Here is a 20,596-nt window from a genome sequence, read left to right on the forward strand (position 1 = left end):
ATTGGAAATCCATCCAATATTAAAAAAATATTAAGTGTCTTTAAGACCAGCTGGATTTCGTATGGACTGCCAAAAATATTGATAGCATATAAAAGTAGAAAATAAATAAAGCACTTTACATGATAAAACTAAGGTCAACTAAGTCTGTATTATGGTGGTCACATCCAGACTCCACTTGGTTCCCCTGACTTAAAGGGGTACTCCGCCCCTAGACATATTATCCCCTTTCCAAAGAATAGGGGATAAGATGTCTGATTGTGGGGGTCTTGCCACTGGGGACCCCCGCGATCTCCCTGCTGCACCGGGAATTCATTTAGACCGTCGGGTGCAGCGCCGGAAGATCGTGATGTCACGGCCACGCCCTGCTCGTGACGTCATGGCAGCACCCCCTCAATGCAAGTCTATGGGAGGGGGCGTGGCCGGGACATCATGAGCCTCTGCCCTGTATCACCAGTCATCTGGCACGGAGCAAAGTTTGGTCCGTGCATCGGATGTCTTGGTTGCCGTGATAAGACATCTTATCCCCTATGCTTTGGATAGGGGATAAGATGTCTAGGGATGGAGTACCCCTTTATCACCATAGAATTCTATGTGAGCTTCTGTAGAACCATACATAGTCTAGGGGGTCCATGAAGCTGTTTTAAATTGGCCAGTGTGATGTAATATGTAGATAACCTTTTACAGTCCCATGTGATGAAAATTCCTACATCAGATTAATGTTCAGAGAAAAGCCTCCTGAGTGTAAAGGGAAAACTAGAAAAGTTCAGAGCTAATGTGAAGAAATGTAAGAGATGAGCTACAGAGGAGGTATCAACAATGGGAGTGTTGAGGACTTTATGGTTTACCCGTAATGCCCCCAACCTGCCCAATATTGCTACCATCTCTGTAGCTCATCTCTTACATTTCTACAGGAGAACTAGGTACTTTCTAGGTATGTGACTGTAAGTAGTCAGGAAGCTTATAGGGAAGCTTATGGGTTTTATAATATAGTAGAATGATTTTTTTCTCAGAATCAACTAAAAAGTTAACTATATCTCTTCTCCTTTCCAGGTCCTTTGTGCAGTGCCAGTGTCTCTTCTTTTGGTGCCCGTCCGGTTACCATCTTCAGCAGCTTCTTGGTGGCTGGGGGGTTAATTATAAGCAGCTTTGCTCCCAATGTCTACTTCTTGTATTTCTCATATGGCTTTATGGTTGGTAAGTATTATAGTTTATGGAGCCTGATTCTAAAAGAGTGATAGAATACATTATTATGTTTTAGAATATTTGCAACATTGCACATTTTCAGGATGACATATTTGTCTTAAGATTCTGCTCATTTTGAATGCAAGTCTAATGGTGGTACTTAAAGGAGAACTCCCGTGGAAATTTTTTTTTTTTTAACCAACTGGTGCCGGAAAGTTAAACAGATTTGTAAATTACTTTTATTTAAAATTCTTAACTCCTTAAGGACACATGACGTACTGGAACGTCATGTGTCCGCTCCCGATCTATAACGTAGGGCTACGGCGAGGCCCCGCGTCATAGCGGGTCGGGCCTGGCCTCTAACAACGGCCAGGACCCGTGGCTAATAGCGCGCGGCATTGATCGCGGTGCAGCGCGCTATTAACCCTTTAGACGCGGCATCCCGAACAGCTTACAGGACAGCAGGAGGGCCCCTACCTGCCTCCTCGCTGTCCGATCGCCGAATGACTGCTCAGTGCCTGAGATCCAGGCATGAGCAATCATGCGGCAGAATCGTTGATCACTGGTTTCTTATGAGAAACCAGTGATCAATGATAAAGATCAGTGTGTGCAGTGTTATAGGTCCCTATGGGAGCTATAACACTGCTAAAAAAAAGTGAAAAAAAAAGTGAATAAAGATCATTTAACCCCTTCCGTATTAAAAGTTTGAATCACCCCCCTTTTCCCATAAAAAAAAAACACAGTGTAAATAAAAATAAAAATAAACATATATGGTATCGCCGTGTGCGGAAATGTACGAATTATAAAAATATATAGTTAATTAAATCGCTCGGTCAATGCCGTGCGCGCAAAAAAATTCCAAAGTCCAAAATAGTGCATTTTTGGTCACTTTTGATATCATGAAAATATGAGTCAATAAGTCCTATCAATGCAAAAATGGTACCGCTAAAAACTTCAGATCACGGCGCAAAAAATTAGCCCTCATACCGCCCCATATGCGCAAAAATAAAAAAGTTATAGGGGTCAGAAGATGACAATTTTAAACGGATTAATTTTCCTGCATGTATTTATGAAGTGCGACAAAATCAATCCTATATAAGTAGGGTATCATTTTAATCGTATGGACCTACAGAATAATGATAAGGTGTCATTTTTACCTAAAAATTTACTATGTAGAAACGGAAGCCCCGAAAAATTACAAAACAGCGTTTTTTTTTTTTCAATTTTGTCTCACAATGATTTTTTTTCCCATTTCGCCGTAGATTTTTGGGCAAAATGACTGATGTCATTACAAAGTAGAATTGGTGGCGCAAAAAATAAGGCTTCATATGGATTTTTAGGTGCCAAATTGAAAGAGTTATGATTTTTTAAAGGCAAGTAGGAAAAAACGAAAATGCAAAAACGGAAAAACCCTCGGTCCTTAAGGGGTTAATCCTTCCAGTACTAATCTGCTGCTGTATGATCCACAGGAGGTTCTTTTAGTTTTGAATTTCTTTTCTGTCTGACCACAGAGCTCTCTGCTGACACATCTGTCCATGTTAGGAACTGTCCAGAGCAGGAGAAAATCCCCATAGCAAACCTCTTCTGCTCTGGACAGTTCCTGACATGGACAGAGGTGTCAGCAGAGAGCACTGTGGTCAGACAGAAAAGAAATTCAAAAATAAAAGAACTTCCTCTGTAGCATACAGCATCTGATAAGTACTGGAAGGACTAAGATTTTTAAATAGAAGTCATTTACAAATCTGATTAACTTTCTGGAGCCAGTTGATTAAAAAAAAAATTCCACCGGAGTACCCCTTTTAATGCTCTGAGGCACTTTCTAATAAGTAGTCAGTTTGTGGGAGTGCCCTTGATGTTATTTTCGCAAAAAGTGAGTGAAACAATGGTATGATAGAAATACAAATCAGTCTTTTAAGTACGAAACAGTCTTCTAATACAATGGAGGCACAAGCCTTCATTTACTAAGAGTGGAGTATAGTTTTCTTTTTGGGTTTATTTTTCCATGGTATTTACTATTGTTTCTTGTATTTGGTAATTTTCCTTACGTTTTGCTCTTTTTACATATGCTCTGAGCTGTCGTTTTTTCCAGAGCTGAAATCCACCACATTTTATGTGGGAACATTAGTGTGTGTGTTTTTTTTTTAGTCTAGATTTACACTTGTGTTTTTTTTTTTTGTTTTTTTTTTGTTTTTTTGGGGGGGGGGGGGATGCTGACAGTGTGGCAAGGAAAGGGTGTATTTCCCCATTTCCATGCATCTCTATGGGAGTGCCGTATCTCCAGCTCTCCCATAGAGATACATGGAGGGGGTGTGTTAGTTCAGTGGGCATGTGGACACCCAGGACACCAGGCTCAGGCACTTATCTTCTATCCTGTGGATAGGGGATAAGGAATGAGGAAACAGAGCTCCCCTTTAACCCATCCAATACTTTGTATGCTGATACAGTTGCGTCAGTGATGCCTTGCAGCTTCCTCCCTATAGTAAAGTAACAAACATTTTTATTCAATCTGAATAGACATGTTCAAGGAGCTAATAACTCCTCAAGAGTAGGCGGGTGCCACCCAGATCTTAATACTAGGGTGCTAGTCATCATAAAAAAAGCCTTAGTCCACCCAATGCTAAATTCCTCCAAACTTGCGACGGGAGTATGCTTGATGAAGCAGTCTTACTGTGAAGCGTGTTGCATCATGGGTGAATAAACGTATCCTGTCCTTTGCTGTGTGACCAGCGCCTCTTACTCCCGTCACAATTTTGGAGGAATTTATAAATTGTGGTTTTCATCAGACGTGGAGCTGCTGCAGGCACCTTCATTACACGGTCTTGTCCATGGTTATCCTTAGTGGATTGTAACTATATGGGGTAAGTGTTACCTTACTTATCCCTACGTATTCCTTGCATTATAACACTATGGAGCACTGTCTCTATTTTGGTTTTAGTTAATCCACCCAAAACATACAGACTGTACTGCTCAAGAAAAATCCTCTATTATGTACAGTCTGCAAACATGACTGTGCAAAAAGCCACAATGAGGGACATTTCTCAATGTTTGCTTATGTATTCTTTTTTTTAAGTAATTTTTTCCTTACTTTTTTTTTGCTTATGTGCGACGTATTTATCAACTGGTTTCAGCCTGTTGATAATTTTCTTTCACGTAAGCAATTTTTCCTTTTTTACTTTGGTAGTAGCTTTTTCTGCTCCATGTTTGAGCTGGAGTAAATTTAGTCAATTTTTAACCCTGTTGCGACTTTTTTTTGCGCAGTTGCGACTGTCGCAGTTAATAAATACCTGACTACCCGTAGTCCATTTTTAAATTATTACTACGTAGTTAATTTTTGGAAAACTTGCTTTTCTCGCTTTCCAGTCAAAAAGTCGCACGAAAAATCGCGTAGTCGCAGTTGCGACAATTTTGCGACAATTATAGTAAAGAAAACCTGACTAAACCCGTTGATAAATGTCCATAAATATCCACACTAGACTATAAAGAATTGCATTTAAAAAAACTCTTTAAAAGACACAATTCAGTGGGCATGCAGTACTTAGCCCCAGATCATGGCCAGGACAAACAACAACATGTTGTTTAAATAGCTAGTAAAGGAGTATGTGATCCTAAACTGGTCACCTTCCCTATACAGTGGTCCCTCAAGTTACAATATTAATTGGTTCCAGGATGGCCATTGTATGTTGAAACCATTGTATGTTGAGACCAGAACTCTATGGATACCTGGTAATTGGTTCTAAAGGCACCAAAATGTCATCCAAAAATAGGAAAAGGTGAGGATTAAAGAAAAATAAGTAGATAACTAATATAGATAAAGCAAATTCTTATATATAAAAGTAAGAAAGAGCTGCTGGGAGCTGTAAATCACTGTCTATGTTAGGGTTTCCCTAGTATGGAGCCTCCAGCTGTTGCAAAACTACAACGCCAAAGGCTGTCCGCTCATGCTGGGAGTTGTAGTTTTGCAACAGCTGGGGGTACCCTGCTTGGGAAACACTGGTCTATGTAGAGGACAGGATCTTCTTCGGGGTCCTGTACAGTACAGGCAATGTCCTAAAAAAGTAACATGGAGTCGTCCTTACCTGGTGACCAGAGGAGCAGTTAACCCTGGCACAGGTAAAGAGTACAGAACATGTAATACCTCCCTGTACTGTAGGGGGCGCTACCAGACATCAGTCAGTGCATACGCTTCAGTAATACAGGGGTTTTACCAGTGAATGCCCATTCTGATTGGTCAGTTCTTCCGGCCATTGACACGTTTCACAGATCTGGACTGTCTGTAGCATTGTATGTTGAGTCTGGTTTCAACTTACAATGGTCCAGAAAAGACCATTGTATGCTGAAACTATTGTATGTTGAGGCCATTGTAAGTTGAGGGATCACTGTACAGTATCAAGAAATAAAATAACTGGCTTTACCACCTCATATGTCCCATAATTCAAGTTTATAGAGCTGTCATAGATCATAACTGCTGGCTTATTCATTGCTTGGCAAACAGCTATAATAGGTGTACAATCTGCCATAACCTCTATGACAGTGTTTTCCAAGCAGAGTGTCTGCATAGTCAAGGAAATTCTTGCAACAAGTCAACTTTTGCCGACATAAACTTATTAACTAATTATTAAACGTTTCTTGACAGGTTTTGGATGTGGCTTATTGTACACGGCCACCGTGACCATCACTTGTCAGTACTTTGAAAAACGGAGAGGACTCGCTCTTGGGATTGTCTCTACAGGTAGGGAACACGTGTCCTTATACTGTGTAAGCAGGTTTCTAAAATTTGTTTTTAAACACGTGTATCTAAAAACTGTATAACTTACCTCTTACCACTCTGTCTTCCCCCTGACTTTAACTGAAATCTTTAAAGGGGTACTCCACTGCCCAAGTGTCTGGAACATTTTGTTCTGAACGCTGGGTGCGGGCTGCAAGGGTCGTGACATCACTGCCACGCCCCTCATGATGTCCCACCACGCCCCCTCAGTGCAAGTCTATGGGAGGGGGAGGGGCAGCTGCCCCTCCCCCTCCCATAGACTTGCATTGAGGGGCTGTGGTGTGACATTACAAGGGGCGTGGCTGCGACATCACATGGCGGAATTTCTGAGCGGAAAATTCTTCTTGGAAATTCAGGAAAATTTACTGCACATTGGGCTTCATTTACTAAGAGTGGGGAGTAGTTTTCTTTATGGGTTTTTGTTTCCAACAGGTATTTTTCCACGGTATTTACTATTGTATTTTGTATTTGGCAACTTTCCCTATGATTTGCTCTTTTTACACATGCTCTAAGTTGTCGGGTTTTCCAGACCTCAAATCTACCACATTTTATGTAGAAACATTAGTAAATTAGTAGGTTTCTTTTGAAAATGTAGTTTTTTTTTGGAGACACGCCTTTGTCCCTGATGACCACACCCCTTTTCAGGTTTTCTGAACAAAGTGGGTTTTTTTGGATTTTTTTGTCGGAAATTCTGGTACACGACACATGCGACACAAAAAACCCTACTAAATCTCGGAAAAGCCTTAGTAAATGAGGGACATGGTGTTGAATGGGGAGTCCAATGTCCCATTCACACAGCAGAATTTCAGATTGTGTGAAAACATTGAACCTGTCGGTAAATTTAGCGGTATTCCATGGCAGAATTCCATTGAAATCAATAGGACTCTGAATGCCGGACAGAATCTGTGTGTTGAGCGCATTCCACAAAAAAAATCTGTATTAGGGTACGTTCAGACGAGTGGATTTTTTTTTGCGGGTTTTCCGCTGCGTATTTGAAAGTAGGCGGGCTGTACGCAGCAGATTTTCCGCGGAGGAATTTATGCTGCGGAAAATCTGCCGCAGTCCCTACTGACTTCAATGGGGCTTGCGGCGGATTTTCCGCTGTGAAAATTCCGCCGCGGAAAATCTGCTGCGGACAGCCAACAAGAGCCCGCCCACTTTCAAATATGCCGCCGCGGAAAACCTTCTAAAAAATACGCTTTTGGGAACGTACCCTCAAAGTGCACGGAAAACAGAAAACAAGCAGAAATCCACAAACAAAAATTGGAAAATGGAATTTGAGCAAAATAACAGAATCCCCCCAGTGTGAACAATGCCTTAGAGTAGAGTTTGCATTGTAAAAAGAACTCTCTATATATTCTAGCAGCATAAGGTATTTTTTAGGATGTGCATTATGTAAGAACTATATGACAGTGTTATGTTGGCTATTTAAAGGGATATTCCGGGTAGTATATTTTTAGTATATACAGCTAAGGCATGTGGTTAAAAAAAAGTGTATATATATATATATATATATATATATATATATATATATATATATGCTTTCCACACTTCCCTGCTGCCTCTGATCTTATGGAGCCCAGTACCTATACGCCGCAGTTCTTAAAATTGAGGTTGGCCCCAGCAATTGCCTGTTCGGCCAATCAGTAGCAGTACCGATATCCCACTAATCGGCTAATTGGACAAATCCTTGTGCTGACCCTAATCCTATAAGTGAGACACAGTGGCACCAGGCTCCATGAGAAGGAGGGGGGGGGGGGGGGGGTCAAGGAATATAAGTATACATTTTTTTTTACAACAAAATAGAGCAAGAAAACGGGGAGAGCACTCAGAAAGCAATATCACCTCCTACGACTCGCAAAATGATCCTCAGCGACCTGTCTCAGTGTCTCCTGCCGGGTGCACATACACAAGCATAAAGCATCAAGTACAGAATAAATGAAGAGCACATACGTGCACTCACTGCTAGGCAGAGACAGTTGGGTCTGGAAGTCCGGCAACGGGGTGCCGGGTTATGGCATAGGCGCTGGTATATGGCGCTTGGAGGCTACTCCGGCAGTTTCGCACGTAAGTGCGTGCTTCTTCCGGCCTCTCTGAGGCCGGAAGAAGGACGCACTTACGTGCGAAACTGCCGGCGTAGCCTCCGAGCACCATACACCAGTGCCTATGCCGCGGCACCCCGTTACCGGACTTCCAGACCAAACTGTCTCTGCCTAGCGGTGAGTGCATGTACGTGCTCTTCGTTTATTATACTTTTTTTAATTATTTTTTACACCTGTCTGAAGAGAATTATACAATTAATTACTTCCTAGACTACCCCTTTTAGGTGGTTATATTTAAATACTGCATACTATTTGGCCATTTAGTTGTGGCACTGTGACGACTTTATATGGCAGGATTAGTTATATCAGTCAATCCTAGAAAACTAGAAGGTTCAGTTGGCATCCTCATGCATTTTCAGTGGACAGTTATAAAAGTATTGGTTGCTCAACATATCCAATAGGCTAGCGCTGAGCACAGACCATACACATGAATAAGTATTTACTATTAATGTATATTTAGCTCCGATCTTTTGATTTGTGTCTATCCTTTTCAGGATCCAGTGTTGGCACCTTTGTATATGCATGTCTACAGAAGGAGCTGATTTCCATCTACGGAATAGATGGCTGTTTGCTTATTATTGGAGCATTGGCATTAAATATATTGGCATGTGGCATCGTAATGAGGCCCTTACCACAGTTACCTGAGGCTACAGAGGAAAAGCCTTGTTTGCAGACTGTTCCTGATGCCTACCTCATATACCATGAAAAAGACAAGACACAAGAAGAAAATATTGGGATGCTTGAAAAGGAGAAATCCAATGAAGCCAATGGGAACTGCTGCACTCAGGAAGAACCCCCCCAGAGTAATAATGGAATTATGGTTCAATTTGACACAATGAAGGACAAGTGTAAAAACAAAGTCAAAGAGAAAGAAAACTGCAAACAGTTGGTTAAAAACAAGTGCCATTCATACCTAGACTACTGGGAAGACACCATAAACCTGTTCAAAAACAAAGTATTTGCTGCACTTTTCATCAACATTTTGTTATTTGACATTGGAGGATTTCCCCCAAGCCTTTTGATGGAAGATGTAGCTAAAAGTGCCAATATTGATAAAAAGGACATGATAGTGCCCCTAGTGTTCATCCTTGGCATCATGATGGCTGTTGGAAAGCTTGTTTTAGGAATCCTTGCTGATTTTAAATGGATTAATTCATTGTATCTATATGTATTCACTTTAATAATTGCAGGCTTGGCAGTAGTTGCAGTTCCTTTTGCCAAGACATATGCCACCTTGGCTATTATTTCTGGAACAATAGGTTTTTTTTCTGGGAACTGGTCAATATTTCCTTATGTAACAACAAACACGGTTGGGTTGGATAAGCTCACTCATGCCTATGGAATTCTGATGTTCTTTGCTGGTGCTGGAAACTGCCTAGGACCACCTATTGTGGGTAAGATACTAGATTGAGTATGCCCTTTCCTATTGGCATACATAGATCTGTAAATTAACAGTGGGATAAAGACTTTCCCAATGATGTTATGTAGTCATCCTTAATGCCAGTTCTTACCTGATAGTATAGTATTTCACATCTGCCTATTGACCTGGCATAGGACCTTTGCTATCACAAGGGAATTAAAGGGTGTTTTCTTTTTTTTTTTTTTTTTTAGTTTTTTTTTTTAAGTGGAAGTTGCTATTTAAGGTCAGCTAAGTGTATGCATTGTCTGGAAGTGTATTAACTTAGTGAGGACTTTGTGTACTTCCTAGTATACAGCACTTCCTGAATCCAGCTGGCTGTCAGCTCTATGCCAGGTAAACATATTTGTCATCATGTGGCAGTGCCTGTGCTATTTTGCATTGTACACCATAAATGCATTGTACACCATTTTATAAAAAATAAATGTTGAGAATAGCTGTTATAAACCATAGGTTTACTAAAGATTCGTCACACATCTGCATATGCAATAAAGCAGACCTACTGGCAGGAAAACAGGAATGTTAAAAACCTATGACTAGATAGGGCTTCTCATCAGGTTTTTAGGCATACTTTTTTTTTTATCTCTATAGTCGTCTACATTTGTGAGATATAAGCCTTTTTTATTAAGCAAATTATGCTCATGTGCCCAGGTGGTGTTACCCAGCATGGCAAGAGCACAGGAAAGTCCATGTCAGGAACCAGATGGAGATGATCTGGAACCAGAGTGGATGTAGGCCAGACCTGGTTCATACACCTAATCACAATCAGGAACAACAGAAAAACGCTTGGAGATCAGAAACACAAGGGCAGAGATAGTCTGAACTGTAGCAGTTGAACAGCCAGGGCCCAGCAGGGAAGAGGCTGACTGGTTAGCCAGGGAACTTAGAAGCCACTCGTTAGTATCAGCTGAGGTATTTCTGTCTGCTGAAAAGCAAGCATTGATGAGGGGTAAGATCCTTGACATCCCATCTAAATTTCTTTTTATCATTGTCCACTGGCCCACCTGCATCTACCTACCCTGTGTGAACTTTATGAATAACAGTTACTAGATATACAGTAGATAATACGATAAAAGTTAGACTAGCCTGGGCTCTTGCTGTGCTGGGGAACTCCCCCTGGTCACTTGAGCCTCATTTGTATAATAACAAAAGGGCTTATATCCCACCAATGGAGAGGACCAGAATTCTGATGAGAAGTCCTGCCTAGCCATGTGTTTATTTATATCCCTATATTAATTACAATTGCATTGCAGTGTTTTGTGGCTTTCTACTCAGAAAATTGAAATACATTTTCAAAACCCCATCCAGATGTAGCAGAATTCAGATATGCCCGGTTTATTACAGTGGCTCATGTTTTTTTTTTTTTTTTTTAAATAAATCTGGCATATCTGTAAACTGTCTAGTCTAGATTAGATCAACTTCCAGTTGGCAAAATGTAGGCACACACTATTGCATTAAGACTATGGCCCCTTTTAACAAAGCCATACTCTTTCCTGATGTACCACACCCCTTTGCCGGGCAAGAAACCAACATGTCAAAAACGTTCTAAAGCGTATTTATTTAATACATGTCATGTAAGCTAGTTTTTCTTTGGCACAAACTGTACCAGAATTCTGGCACTTTTGCAGTAGTACATCTAACCTGATGTTAGGCTCTGAGCATGTAGACACTGGCTCAGATATACTAGAACAATCTAATTCTAGATTATGCAGAAAACTTTTTTTTTTTTTATCTCCGTAGTAGCCCTTTAAGAATGACTTACAGAGCTGGATGTGGATCCTCTAACCTGTGTGGCTGATGACTCGGACCGTATCGGGGAGCGCAGTCTAAGGTGCCGCTGGTCTTCACCAGAGCCCGCCGCAAGGCAGGATTGGCTTGCTGCAGCAGGCGACACCCAGGTCACTACCCCCGACACGGCTCGACCACACAGGTAGCTGGGCAAGGTGAGGTACTGAAGGATAAGGCAATAGCGTAGTCAAACGTAGCAGAAGGTCAAGGCAGGTGGCAAAGGTGCAAAGTCAATTAACATAGTGGGAAGGTCTGGATACACGGGTAGGGCAAACAGGCAATATGGAATGCTTAATCTTAGGCTAGGGGCACTGAGGATGCAGCAGGGAAGTGTGTCAGGTGCAACAACTAATTATGGGCGCACTGGCCCTTTAAATTTCAGAGCTCAGACACAGAGGAGGAGGCGGCAGTGGAGCATGGTGAGTGACGGGCTGGGATTCGCATGCGGGTGCGTCCCGCGATGCGAATCCCAGCTGCGCCAGCAGGTGGGGACACAGGGACACTGCGCTCACGGCCGGAGTGTAACAATGACTACACAGATGTATTTGGTTGGGTTAACCAGTGGGATATCTGTATGAGGTGCAGAGGTAGCAGTCCCACCTAGGACCTGAGGTCCCCTAATGTTTCTCTGCCACATTATGAGATATTCTTATTATAAGTGGAACATGGGAGATAATGGGCCTTGTTACAAATGTTACACTGCAGCCCAACAGATGCACATATTCAGCTTATACATTATAGCTAAGATACTATAGGTTTCTTTAACATATGCTAATATTTACAATATTTGTCATGATTTCTGTTTACATTATTAACATTTTTTTTTTCTTTTTTAGGTTGGTTTTTTGACTGGACAGAGTCTTATGATATAGCCTTCTATTTCTGTGGAACATGTGTCATCCTGGGAGCTCTGGGCATGCTTCTTGTGGCACTACCATTTTGGAAGGACTGTAAAACAAAAAAGTTGGAACCATCTCCAAAGAGTTACTCTTATAAAGTAGCTTCAGCTGTTTGACAGACTTTATGACGTTTTGTAGTTTTTAGGTATTGTACTATGAGAATGCACGCATACCAGCTTTTATAGCATTTTCTTAAATATTTTTAATAACCAGTGTTTTTCTAGTCTGCATTCTCATAGGTCTTTATCTCAGGAGGTATCTCCACAAGGAAGTTTTAGACTCATCCCATTAAGCAGATTTCATTCTAGATACACATTGGAAAAATAAAAGACATTTTTATAATTTTTATACAAGTACAAACATCATTCATGTCATACCTTACTTTACTTTTGCTCTATGACATGCTCCTGGCTCATACATCAGGATGATTGACAAATCAGGAACCTGCACAGAGCCCTGCTTGTCCTGCCTTCACTTCCTGTATTTGGTCTCCTCAAAGAGACACACAGGCAGTAGCTGCAGGGGCAGCATTTTGTTCACCCATGGATATGTACATTGTTTTCATCCCATCCTGGCCACATTTGTTTGTAAAATATTTTCACAGGACAACCCTGTAGGTAGGCAAAATATTTTGTGTATCTTCAGGGGAACTTGGTTAGGCTGTGTTCATGCATTATGGTTTAGAAACAGGTTGTTTTTTTTTTTGTGCATTTGTCATGTGGCTCAAAAACTTGTGTAGGAAGAAGCGATTTGGTTTCATCCAGAACTGAGCCGACTTCTCTGTTGACTACAGGCTCTACAGTATACCTCAATGTGCAGGGTGCTGCTGTGCTCAGGGAAAAGATGGCCAGGAGGGTGGAGGAGGGTTTAAACTACAATATGGAGGGGGAAGGCAGTGTATTTCCTTTGTTATGGGGCAATTGACATCAGCCTTATAGAGGTTTTTTTTTTACTTCCTTTGGATCAACACAATAAGGTTTTAGGTTGAAGTTGATGGACTCTGGATCTTTTTTTCAACCTTATAAACTATGTAAACTTTATGAAAACAGCCCTGGGCTGCAATATGGGCACATGGCGTGTCCATGCTGTCACCTTTGCATTTCAACTGCACTGAACATCGGTCACCATAAAACATTACTGTGAACACCATTATAATTTGGCTTTTAGTCAGGATCCTTTGTGACTTCACTTAGGTTCCTACTATATTGTATCTCAGGTAGATGGAGACTGGACATTTGTATTTCAACAGACCAATCTATATACTGTATTGCTGTTTTTCTTTAATATCTACATCGATGTGGTCTAAAATGGCAGATGATCCACAACCCCAAGTGTAGTTGTGCACTTACGCTGGGGTGGAGGTCCTGCATTTGTGGACCACAATATAGGTTCACTACTGTGGTGGATGTATACAATGACATTGACTAACCCTCAAAACTGATGTAAAATTGAGACATTAGCCAGTATATCCGCACACCAACGCGGTCTCAGGTATGTCTCAATTTTACATCAGTTTTGAGGGTTAGTCAATGTCATTGTAAACAACAACCACAGTAGTGAACCTATATTGTGGTCCACAAATGCAGGACCTCCACCCCAGCGTAAGTGCACAACTGCACTTGGGGTTGAGGATCGTCTACCATTTTAGACCACATCGATGTAGTTGTTTAATGTTTAAATTTCATGCATCTACACGTTTATCAGGTGTAGGATGACATTGTGGTACTTGTGGCCGTCTGCAGGCATCCTCCATTGTACGCATATTATGCTGGGGATTGCCCATAGCAATGGACCACAAGTGCAGGATCTCCACCCCAGCGTAGGTGCACAACTGCACCTGGCATTGAGTATCTCTTGCCATTTCAGACCACGTTAATGTAAGCTGTTTATTTTCTTTAATATGCAGCAATAAAAATAATGCATGATACAGTCTTTGCTAACATGCAATATGCACTTTATAAGCCATGTTTTGTTTTGGAACCAATTGTATTACTTTTCATATAAAAATAAAGCAGCTTCGTAAATAGTTTTGATAAAAAAAAACTCCTACTCTTTTGTCTATAGAGCTCTATACAGAGCTATGTGTCTCCATGGTAACAGACTACACACAAACCCTGTGTGTATTTTCTCCTTGTAGTCATATTTTGTCATGTGCCCCCTACTGTACCCTACTGTATGTAGCTTAGCAAAATAAAAGTAAACATGACTGCAGGATTAGACTATATGGAAGGCTGGGCTATATGGAAGGTTAGGCTATATGGAAGGTTAGGCTATATGGAAGGTTAGGCTATATGGAAGGTTGGGTTATATGGAAGGTTGGGCTATATGGAAGGCTGGGCTATATGGAAGGTTGGGCTATATGGAAGGTTAGGCTATATGGAAGGTTGGGCTATATGGAAGGTTGGGCTATATGGAAGGTTGGGCTATATGGAAGGTTAGGCTATATGGAAGGTTAGGCTATATGGAAGGTTAGGCTATATGGAAGGTTGGGCTATATGGAAGGTTGGGCTATATGGAAGGTTGGGTTATATGGAAGGTTGGGCTATATGGAAGGTTGGGTTTTTGAGGTGGAGGTACATATAGTGCAGGTGGAAAGCCTTCAGACACTTGCAATCTGTGTTACATTTTATGTTAAAACCTTGTGCTAAAATCAAAAGCATTAAAAAATGTTATCCATCAATTTGCATCCAATACCTCATAATGAGATCATTAAACAGAATTTTTTAAATACAGAAAAGAGAAATAATGTCCGGCACTGTTCTTTGAATCACATGGACACTAGAGTCCAAGGATGTAGAGGACGCTCAGTGGGTCATTGTGTTTTATTTAAGCCCAAGGCCGCAACATAACAAAGTGAGGGAAAAGTGGCAGCATGGTGGTTAGCACTGTGGCCCCACAGCTCTGGGGTCCTGGGTTCAAATCTCAACAACATTTGCCAAAAGAGTTTGGATGTTCTCTCTGTGTTTATTGTGTTTTCTTCCAAACAAGGGCCCCGTTCACACTACGGAATTGCCGCGGAATTTGCGGGCGCAATTCCGCGGTGTGAACTTTAACATTAGTGTGAGCGGGTCTCCGCGAGACCAGTTCACACTGCGGAATTTCAGCGGCGGACATTTCCAGCGCTGAAAGTGTTCCGCACAAAGAAAGAACATGTTCATTCTTTGTGCGGAATCCGCGAGCAGACCATAGCCATCAATGGTGACGGCTCAGTGACTTAGCGCCGAAGCACCTTCGGCGGCGGCTGCCAGGCGGAATCTCCGCTCGTGGAATTCAGCGGCGAGAATTCCGTAATGTGAACGGGGCCATACTGATAGGTTTAGATTGTGAGCCCCAACGGGTACAGGGACCAATTTGAGTGTACAGCACTGTGGAATCTGTGTGCGCTATATAAATAAGTAATTTTTATAAAGGGTCTGAAGACTTTCCCAATGAATTTTAGGTCTGTACAGGATTGATGTAAACAAAGTTGTATCATAGTCTTTCATCAAGACTATATGGATAAGCTTTATTCTTTATTCATATATTGAAGCAATACAAAATGTCTGCAAACCTTTAACCTCTTGGTGGCATCTCCTATACATGTCCAGCAGATGTGGACAGGGCAAATAAATCACAGACTTGGATGTATTGTCTGCTTCTTATGCACCAGGTGTCAACTTTGCTATACCAATAGTATTTCTTGCCAAAAGTTGATAAACAGTCTGTCGTAGTAATGTGTTCTAATTTCTAAATGTTGCTGAAATGTAGATCTGTACCGCTCCTATAGTTTAGTCTTGTATGGTGTAAGTAGTGTTTACATTAACATTTTTTATTTTTTCAACTGTCCAGTGCGGTGTTTGAGTGAATGTATGGAAACGTATGTTATTTCTGACAATCTGGAGCTATAACTTTTGGTGAAATATTCCTGATTGCACAATGTTTTCAGATAGGTAGCTCATCCCTGAATCGGTAAAATGTAAATTTTTGTTTTATATGTTCGAGACATTATGTCACTTTTTGCCTTTAATATTCTAATTAAAAATAAAATATTTTTTTTTTATACATTTGTGTTTTTCCTTCATTCCATAGCCTAAACTGTAAACAGTAGACTACTAAAACTTATGCGTACCTACTGTATATACTTGCTACTTTTAGCTCTTCTTAAAAAGGGCCGAACTATAATAAGTAAATTTAGATAAAGGGGTTGTCCAGCAAGAGAAACAACCTGTGTATGGTGTCAAAAACTATAATAAAGCAACTTACTAATATACTGTTATTATCATAGTGCACAAATCTCTCTATATCAGCTCTGTTCTCTCCCTTGTAGCTGTAACATTACAATCACACAGAGCTCCTGTCCCTGCTCCCCATCCTCCTTTCCCTCTTTCTGTTCAGGACAATACCATTGATGTGAAAAGGGGGAGCTGATATTACTGATAATATTTTATGGCAGCAGAAAGACTTTCTCAGTCACAGTAGTTTAAGTCAGAACAGGCTCACTGCTGTCATGTGTGAGAAAGACTTCCTGGTGCCTTAAAAATCTGATGAGCAGTAATATGAGCTCCTACTCTTTACATCAATAGTTTGGTCCTCAAACCAGACAAGAGGGGAGGGAGGAGCAGGGAGGGAGTTGTGCTTTCAGAAAATGTGACCAGACATCCCAGCTGCAAGACAGACAGCTTAGCTGATAATGGAAGATCTGTGTACTATGGCTAATAACATTATATTAGTAAGTTGCTTTATTAGGTTGTTTCTTTTACTGGACAACCCATTACCTTAAATGGCTGCTGCCCATTACCTTAAATGGCTGCTGATCCATAGTAATATAAAATAAACTTCATTGATGTGTATATTGTAACAACATCAGAAATGTAGGGTATGTTTACACAACATAAATTCAGTGAGAAATTTCCTTACCGAATTTCCACAGTGGATCCGTGATCTTCCGGCACAGAGCGCAAATGATCCAAATTTGGTGCTTATGTCTGCAGCAATCTTATGTGAACATAAGCGCTGTCCCATTGACGGGGGACGTTTGTTGCCGATACCATCAGAAAATAGAAAAGAATCCAATTCCTTATGGGAAGTTCTGTTGACAAATGTCCATATTGTGAATGAGCCTTAGGGCTGCAGCTTATGTTTTTCATATTGTCTGCCATCTATACACACAAGCCCTTTACAAGCTCATGGGAAACTTATTTTCTTTACTGCAAGATAATAAACTACAACCAAACATTCTATCAATGATGAATAAAAGATCATTATATGACCCATTAAATATACACAATAATACAGCAGAAATACAGCTTTACTCCATTCACTTAAATAGGGTTGATCGTTAATACCAGATTCATCTGATTTCCCCAATTTTAATCCTGCAGAATTTTGAAGAGAGCCTTAAACTATAGGGCAAAGTTTGAACATTTTATTTTCTCATGATTTTTGAGCTGTGAAAAGGGAAGTGGGAAATGTTACATTGTTGTTACACTGGTGTGCACCACACTTTATTTGCAATATGTTCTCTGTTTTGTTGCAATTTGTTTGTGTTTGTCTGTGGATTTTCCTTACTAAGCTCAGCTGGGGAAAACAAAGCTTTATAAGAATGTAACTTTGGTTTTACCTTGTCCTACTGTGGTTGCAGTTCCCCATAGAAACAGTCTTGAAAAAAAATTAAATTTCTGAACCAAGGCTAATACAGGCTAGAAATAAAGGCTATTACACAATAAACAATGCAATATATCTACAATGATTTTTAATGTATATTAATTCTGTATTAGGCTGGGTTTATATCATGATTTTTGGCTCTGAGCTAAAGATCCATCAGGAAACTCTCAAAATGACAAGCTGATGTGTCTGTGCTTGAACAGGCATTGGCTCCATTTATTAGCCTGAGAATAGTCAGCGGATGACTCTATTTGGGGCATATTACGAGCATATACAAGTTTTGGCTTGAACTGAGAAGTGTGATTTGCTGTACTTATCATGTCCCAGACAAAGCTTGAATATGTGCAGAAAATGGTCCTAATGTAGTCACTAACTGACTACTGAAATAAATGGAGCTCGTTTGGATACATAGATGGATACATCGTCATGCAGGTTATTGCAGGTGTAGGTTCCATCCAAAATACTGCGCAATATTGTCTGGGGAAATACCGGACACCATGCCAGTAATCCTCGGGATCCCACTGAAGTCAGTGGGGGTCTGTCACGCATTGGTGTCTGGTAGCAGCAGATCTGCAGCATGGTAGCTTAGGGTATGTTCACACATATTGTATACACTGCAGATTTTATGCTGTAGATTTTATTTTAAAAAATCAATATAAAGAAATGAACGCTGCATAAAATTTACAACCCTACAGTGGCCCTGATTTACTAAGTTTGAGCATAGTTTTCTTTGTGGGTTTTAATTCCCTACAATCTTTTTCCATGGTATTTACTAAGGTTTCCCTACATTTTTGCACTTTTCTCTACATTTTGCGTTTTTACACATGTTCTGATCTGTGTGGTTTTCCTCAGCTCAAATCCACGTCATTTTCTGTGGAAACCTTAGTAAATATGTTGGGTTTTTGTGAAAATGCCCTTTTCAATGGCCCCACCCACGTTTCCCAATGGCCAGGCCCCCTTTTTGGGTTTTCTCAGTAAAATGGAGAGTTGTTTTTTTTTCCGATTCTGGTGCAAATTCGAGTGCAGACAGAATCTGGCACGCAACCGGACAAAACATGTTGGGTTTACAATAGTAAATCAGGACCAGTATGTGTAAAAAATACCCTAAGGGTGAATTCACACATGGCAGATTAGTTTCAAAAATTTCTGCAACTTTGTTAGTCGTCTGAAATATTCCCATTCAGATGAATGAAATTGTTTCTCTACGCATTCCCTGTCTGCTCCTCTGCCTGTTTCATTGTTCGGCACAAAGCAGCATGCTTTAAATACACCTCAATTTCCCTAAAGTTTTATTGTTGCCCCACAAGTGAAAACAACCAGGCTGTGTGGGCAGGTCAGAGGTGGTGATATAGGCTGTAGGGGGTTGGTGGGGACATCCCTCAGGGGGCAGGGTCTGAGCTCAGAGACAGCCAAGTCTTCTGAGACAGCAGATAATGATACATGAATTTAGGTGGAAGGGTGGAATTGGGATGCAGCTGAGACAACACTACACTTAAAATTGATAGGACTACACAATTTCTTGTCAGGGGTAAACAAAAGAATGCTAAAGCCAGTACAATTTATAACAACACTATATTAGAAAGCTGTTGTCACGATTCGGCAGGCTGGAGGTGGATCCTCTGTGCCAGAGAGGGATTGGCGTGGACCGTGTCAGTGGACCGGTGCTAAGTTGCTACTGGTATTCACCAGAGCCCGCCGCAAAGCGGGATGGTCTTGCAGCGGCGGTAGCAACCAGGTCGTATCCACTGGCAACGGCTCAACCTCTCTGACTGCTGAGATAAGCGCGGTACAAGGGAGTAGACAAGAGCAAGGTCAGACGTAGCAGAAGGTCGGGACAGGCAGCAAGGTTCGTAGTCAATGGTGGAATAGCAGGAGGTCTGGAACACAGTATGGGTAACACAGTAAAGCTTTCTCAAGGCACAAGGCAACAAGATCCGGCAAGGGAGTGCAGGGGAAGTGAGGTATAAGTAGGGCAAGGACCAGGTGCAAGCTAATCAGGGTGATTGGACCAGGCACCATCATTGGTGCACTGGCCCTTTAAATCTCAGAGCGCTGGCGCGCGCGCGCCCTAGAGAGCGGAGCCGCGCACGCCAGAGCATGACAGCCGGGGACCGGGACAGGTAAGTGACCTGGGATGCGATTCGCGGGCGGGCGCGTCCCGCTATGCGAATCGCATCCCCGCCGGCCATGTCAGTGCAGCGCTCCCGGTCAGCGGGTCTGACTGGGGCGCTGCAGGGAGAGAAACGCCGCGAGCGCTTCGGGGAGGAGCAGGGACCCGGAGCGTTCGGCGTAACAGCTGTATGTCTTAGGGAGTTGAATAAGATGACGACATAAGCAAGCAAGATTTGGGCAGAGATTATGGTAATACAACTCATTGATACAACTCCTCCCCAAGACTATCCACAGAACATGTCTATGGACCTCTCCTTTGAAGTGCCCTCTTCCTGCTTTTTTACATTTTTATATTTTGATATCATATTCATCCATTTTCATATTTTTTATTAATTATTTCTATCTTTTATCAATTAATTTTTATAAAAATTTTTACTAAATTTCATCAATTAATCCATTCCCACTGTGGCTTAATTTTATATAATTTTATATACATTAATTTCTATACACACCATAAACTACATATGTACCATTTACATCATTATCAATACCTTATCATATCTTGCATTGCAGTTGTTCACTTTTTTGTTCACACACCTTTTAGGAATTTTACTATCCATATTTTTTCTCATGATTTCCACTATAATCTTGATCCATAGTGCATCTCTACACATACCCAATGACCATT

At 41.2% G+C, this 20,596-nt stretch overlaps 1 protein-coding gene across 3 annotated transcripts in view; it reads left to right on the forward strand.

Annotated features, from left to right (window-relative positions):
* Nucleotides 1-13,507, forward strand: part of SLC16A9 (solute carrier family 16 member 9) — an 83,282-nt gene extending 69,775 nt beyond the window's left edge. For all 3 annotated transcript variants that reach the window (XM_056529899.1, XM_056529898.1, XM_056529900.1), the window contains 4 exons: nt 1,051-1,194; nt 5,816-5,911; nt 8,544-9,443; nt 12,091-13,507. In XM_056529899.1, coding sequence (XP_056385874.1) covers nt 1,051-1,194; nt 5,816-5,911; nt 8,544-9,443; nt 12,091-12,269 — 1,319 coding nt within the window. In that variant the 3' untranslated portion in view covers nt 12,270-13,507. The remainder of the gene's footprint in view (nt 1-1,050; nt 1,195-5,815; nt 5,912-8,543; nt 9,444-12,090) is intronic.
* Nucleotides 13,508-20,596: the final 7,089 nt, after the last annotated feature.

This window comes from Hyla sarda, chromosome 7 (assembly GCF_029499605.1).
Source record: "Hyla sarda isolate aHylSar1 chromosome 7, aHylSar1.hap1, whole genome shotgun sequence".
Classification (NCBI taxonomy): domain Eukaryota; kingdom Metazoa; phylum Chordata; class Amphibia; order Anura; family Hylidae; genus Hyla; species Hyla sarda.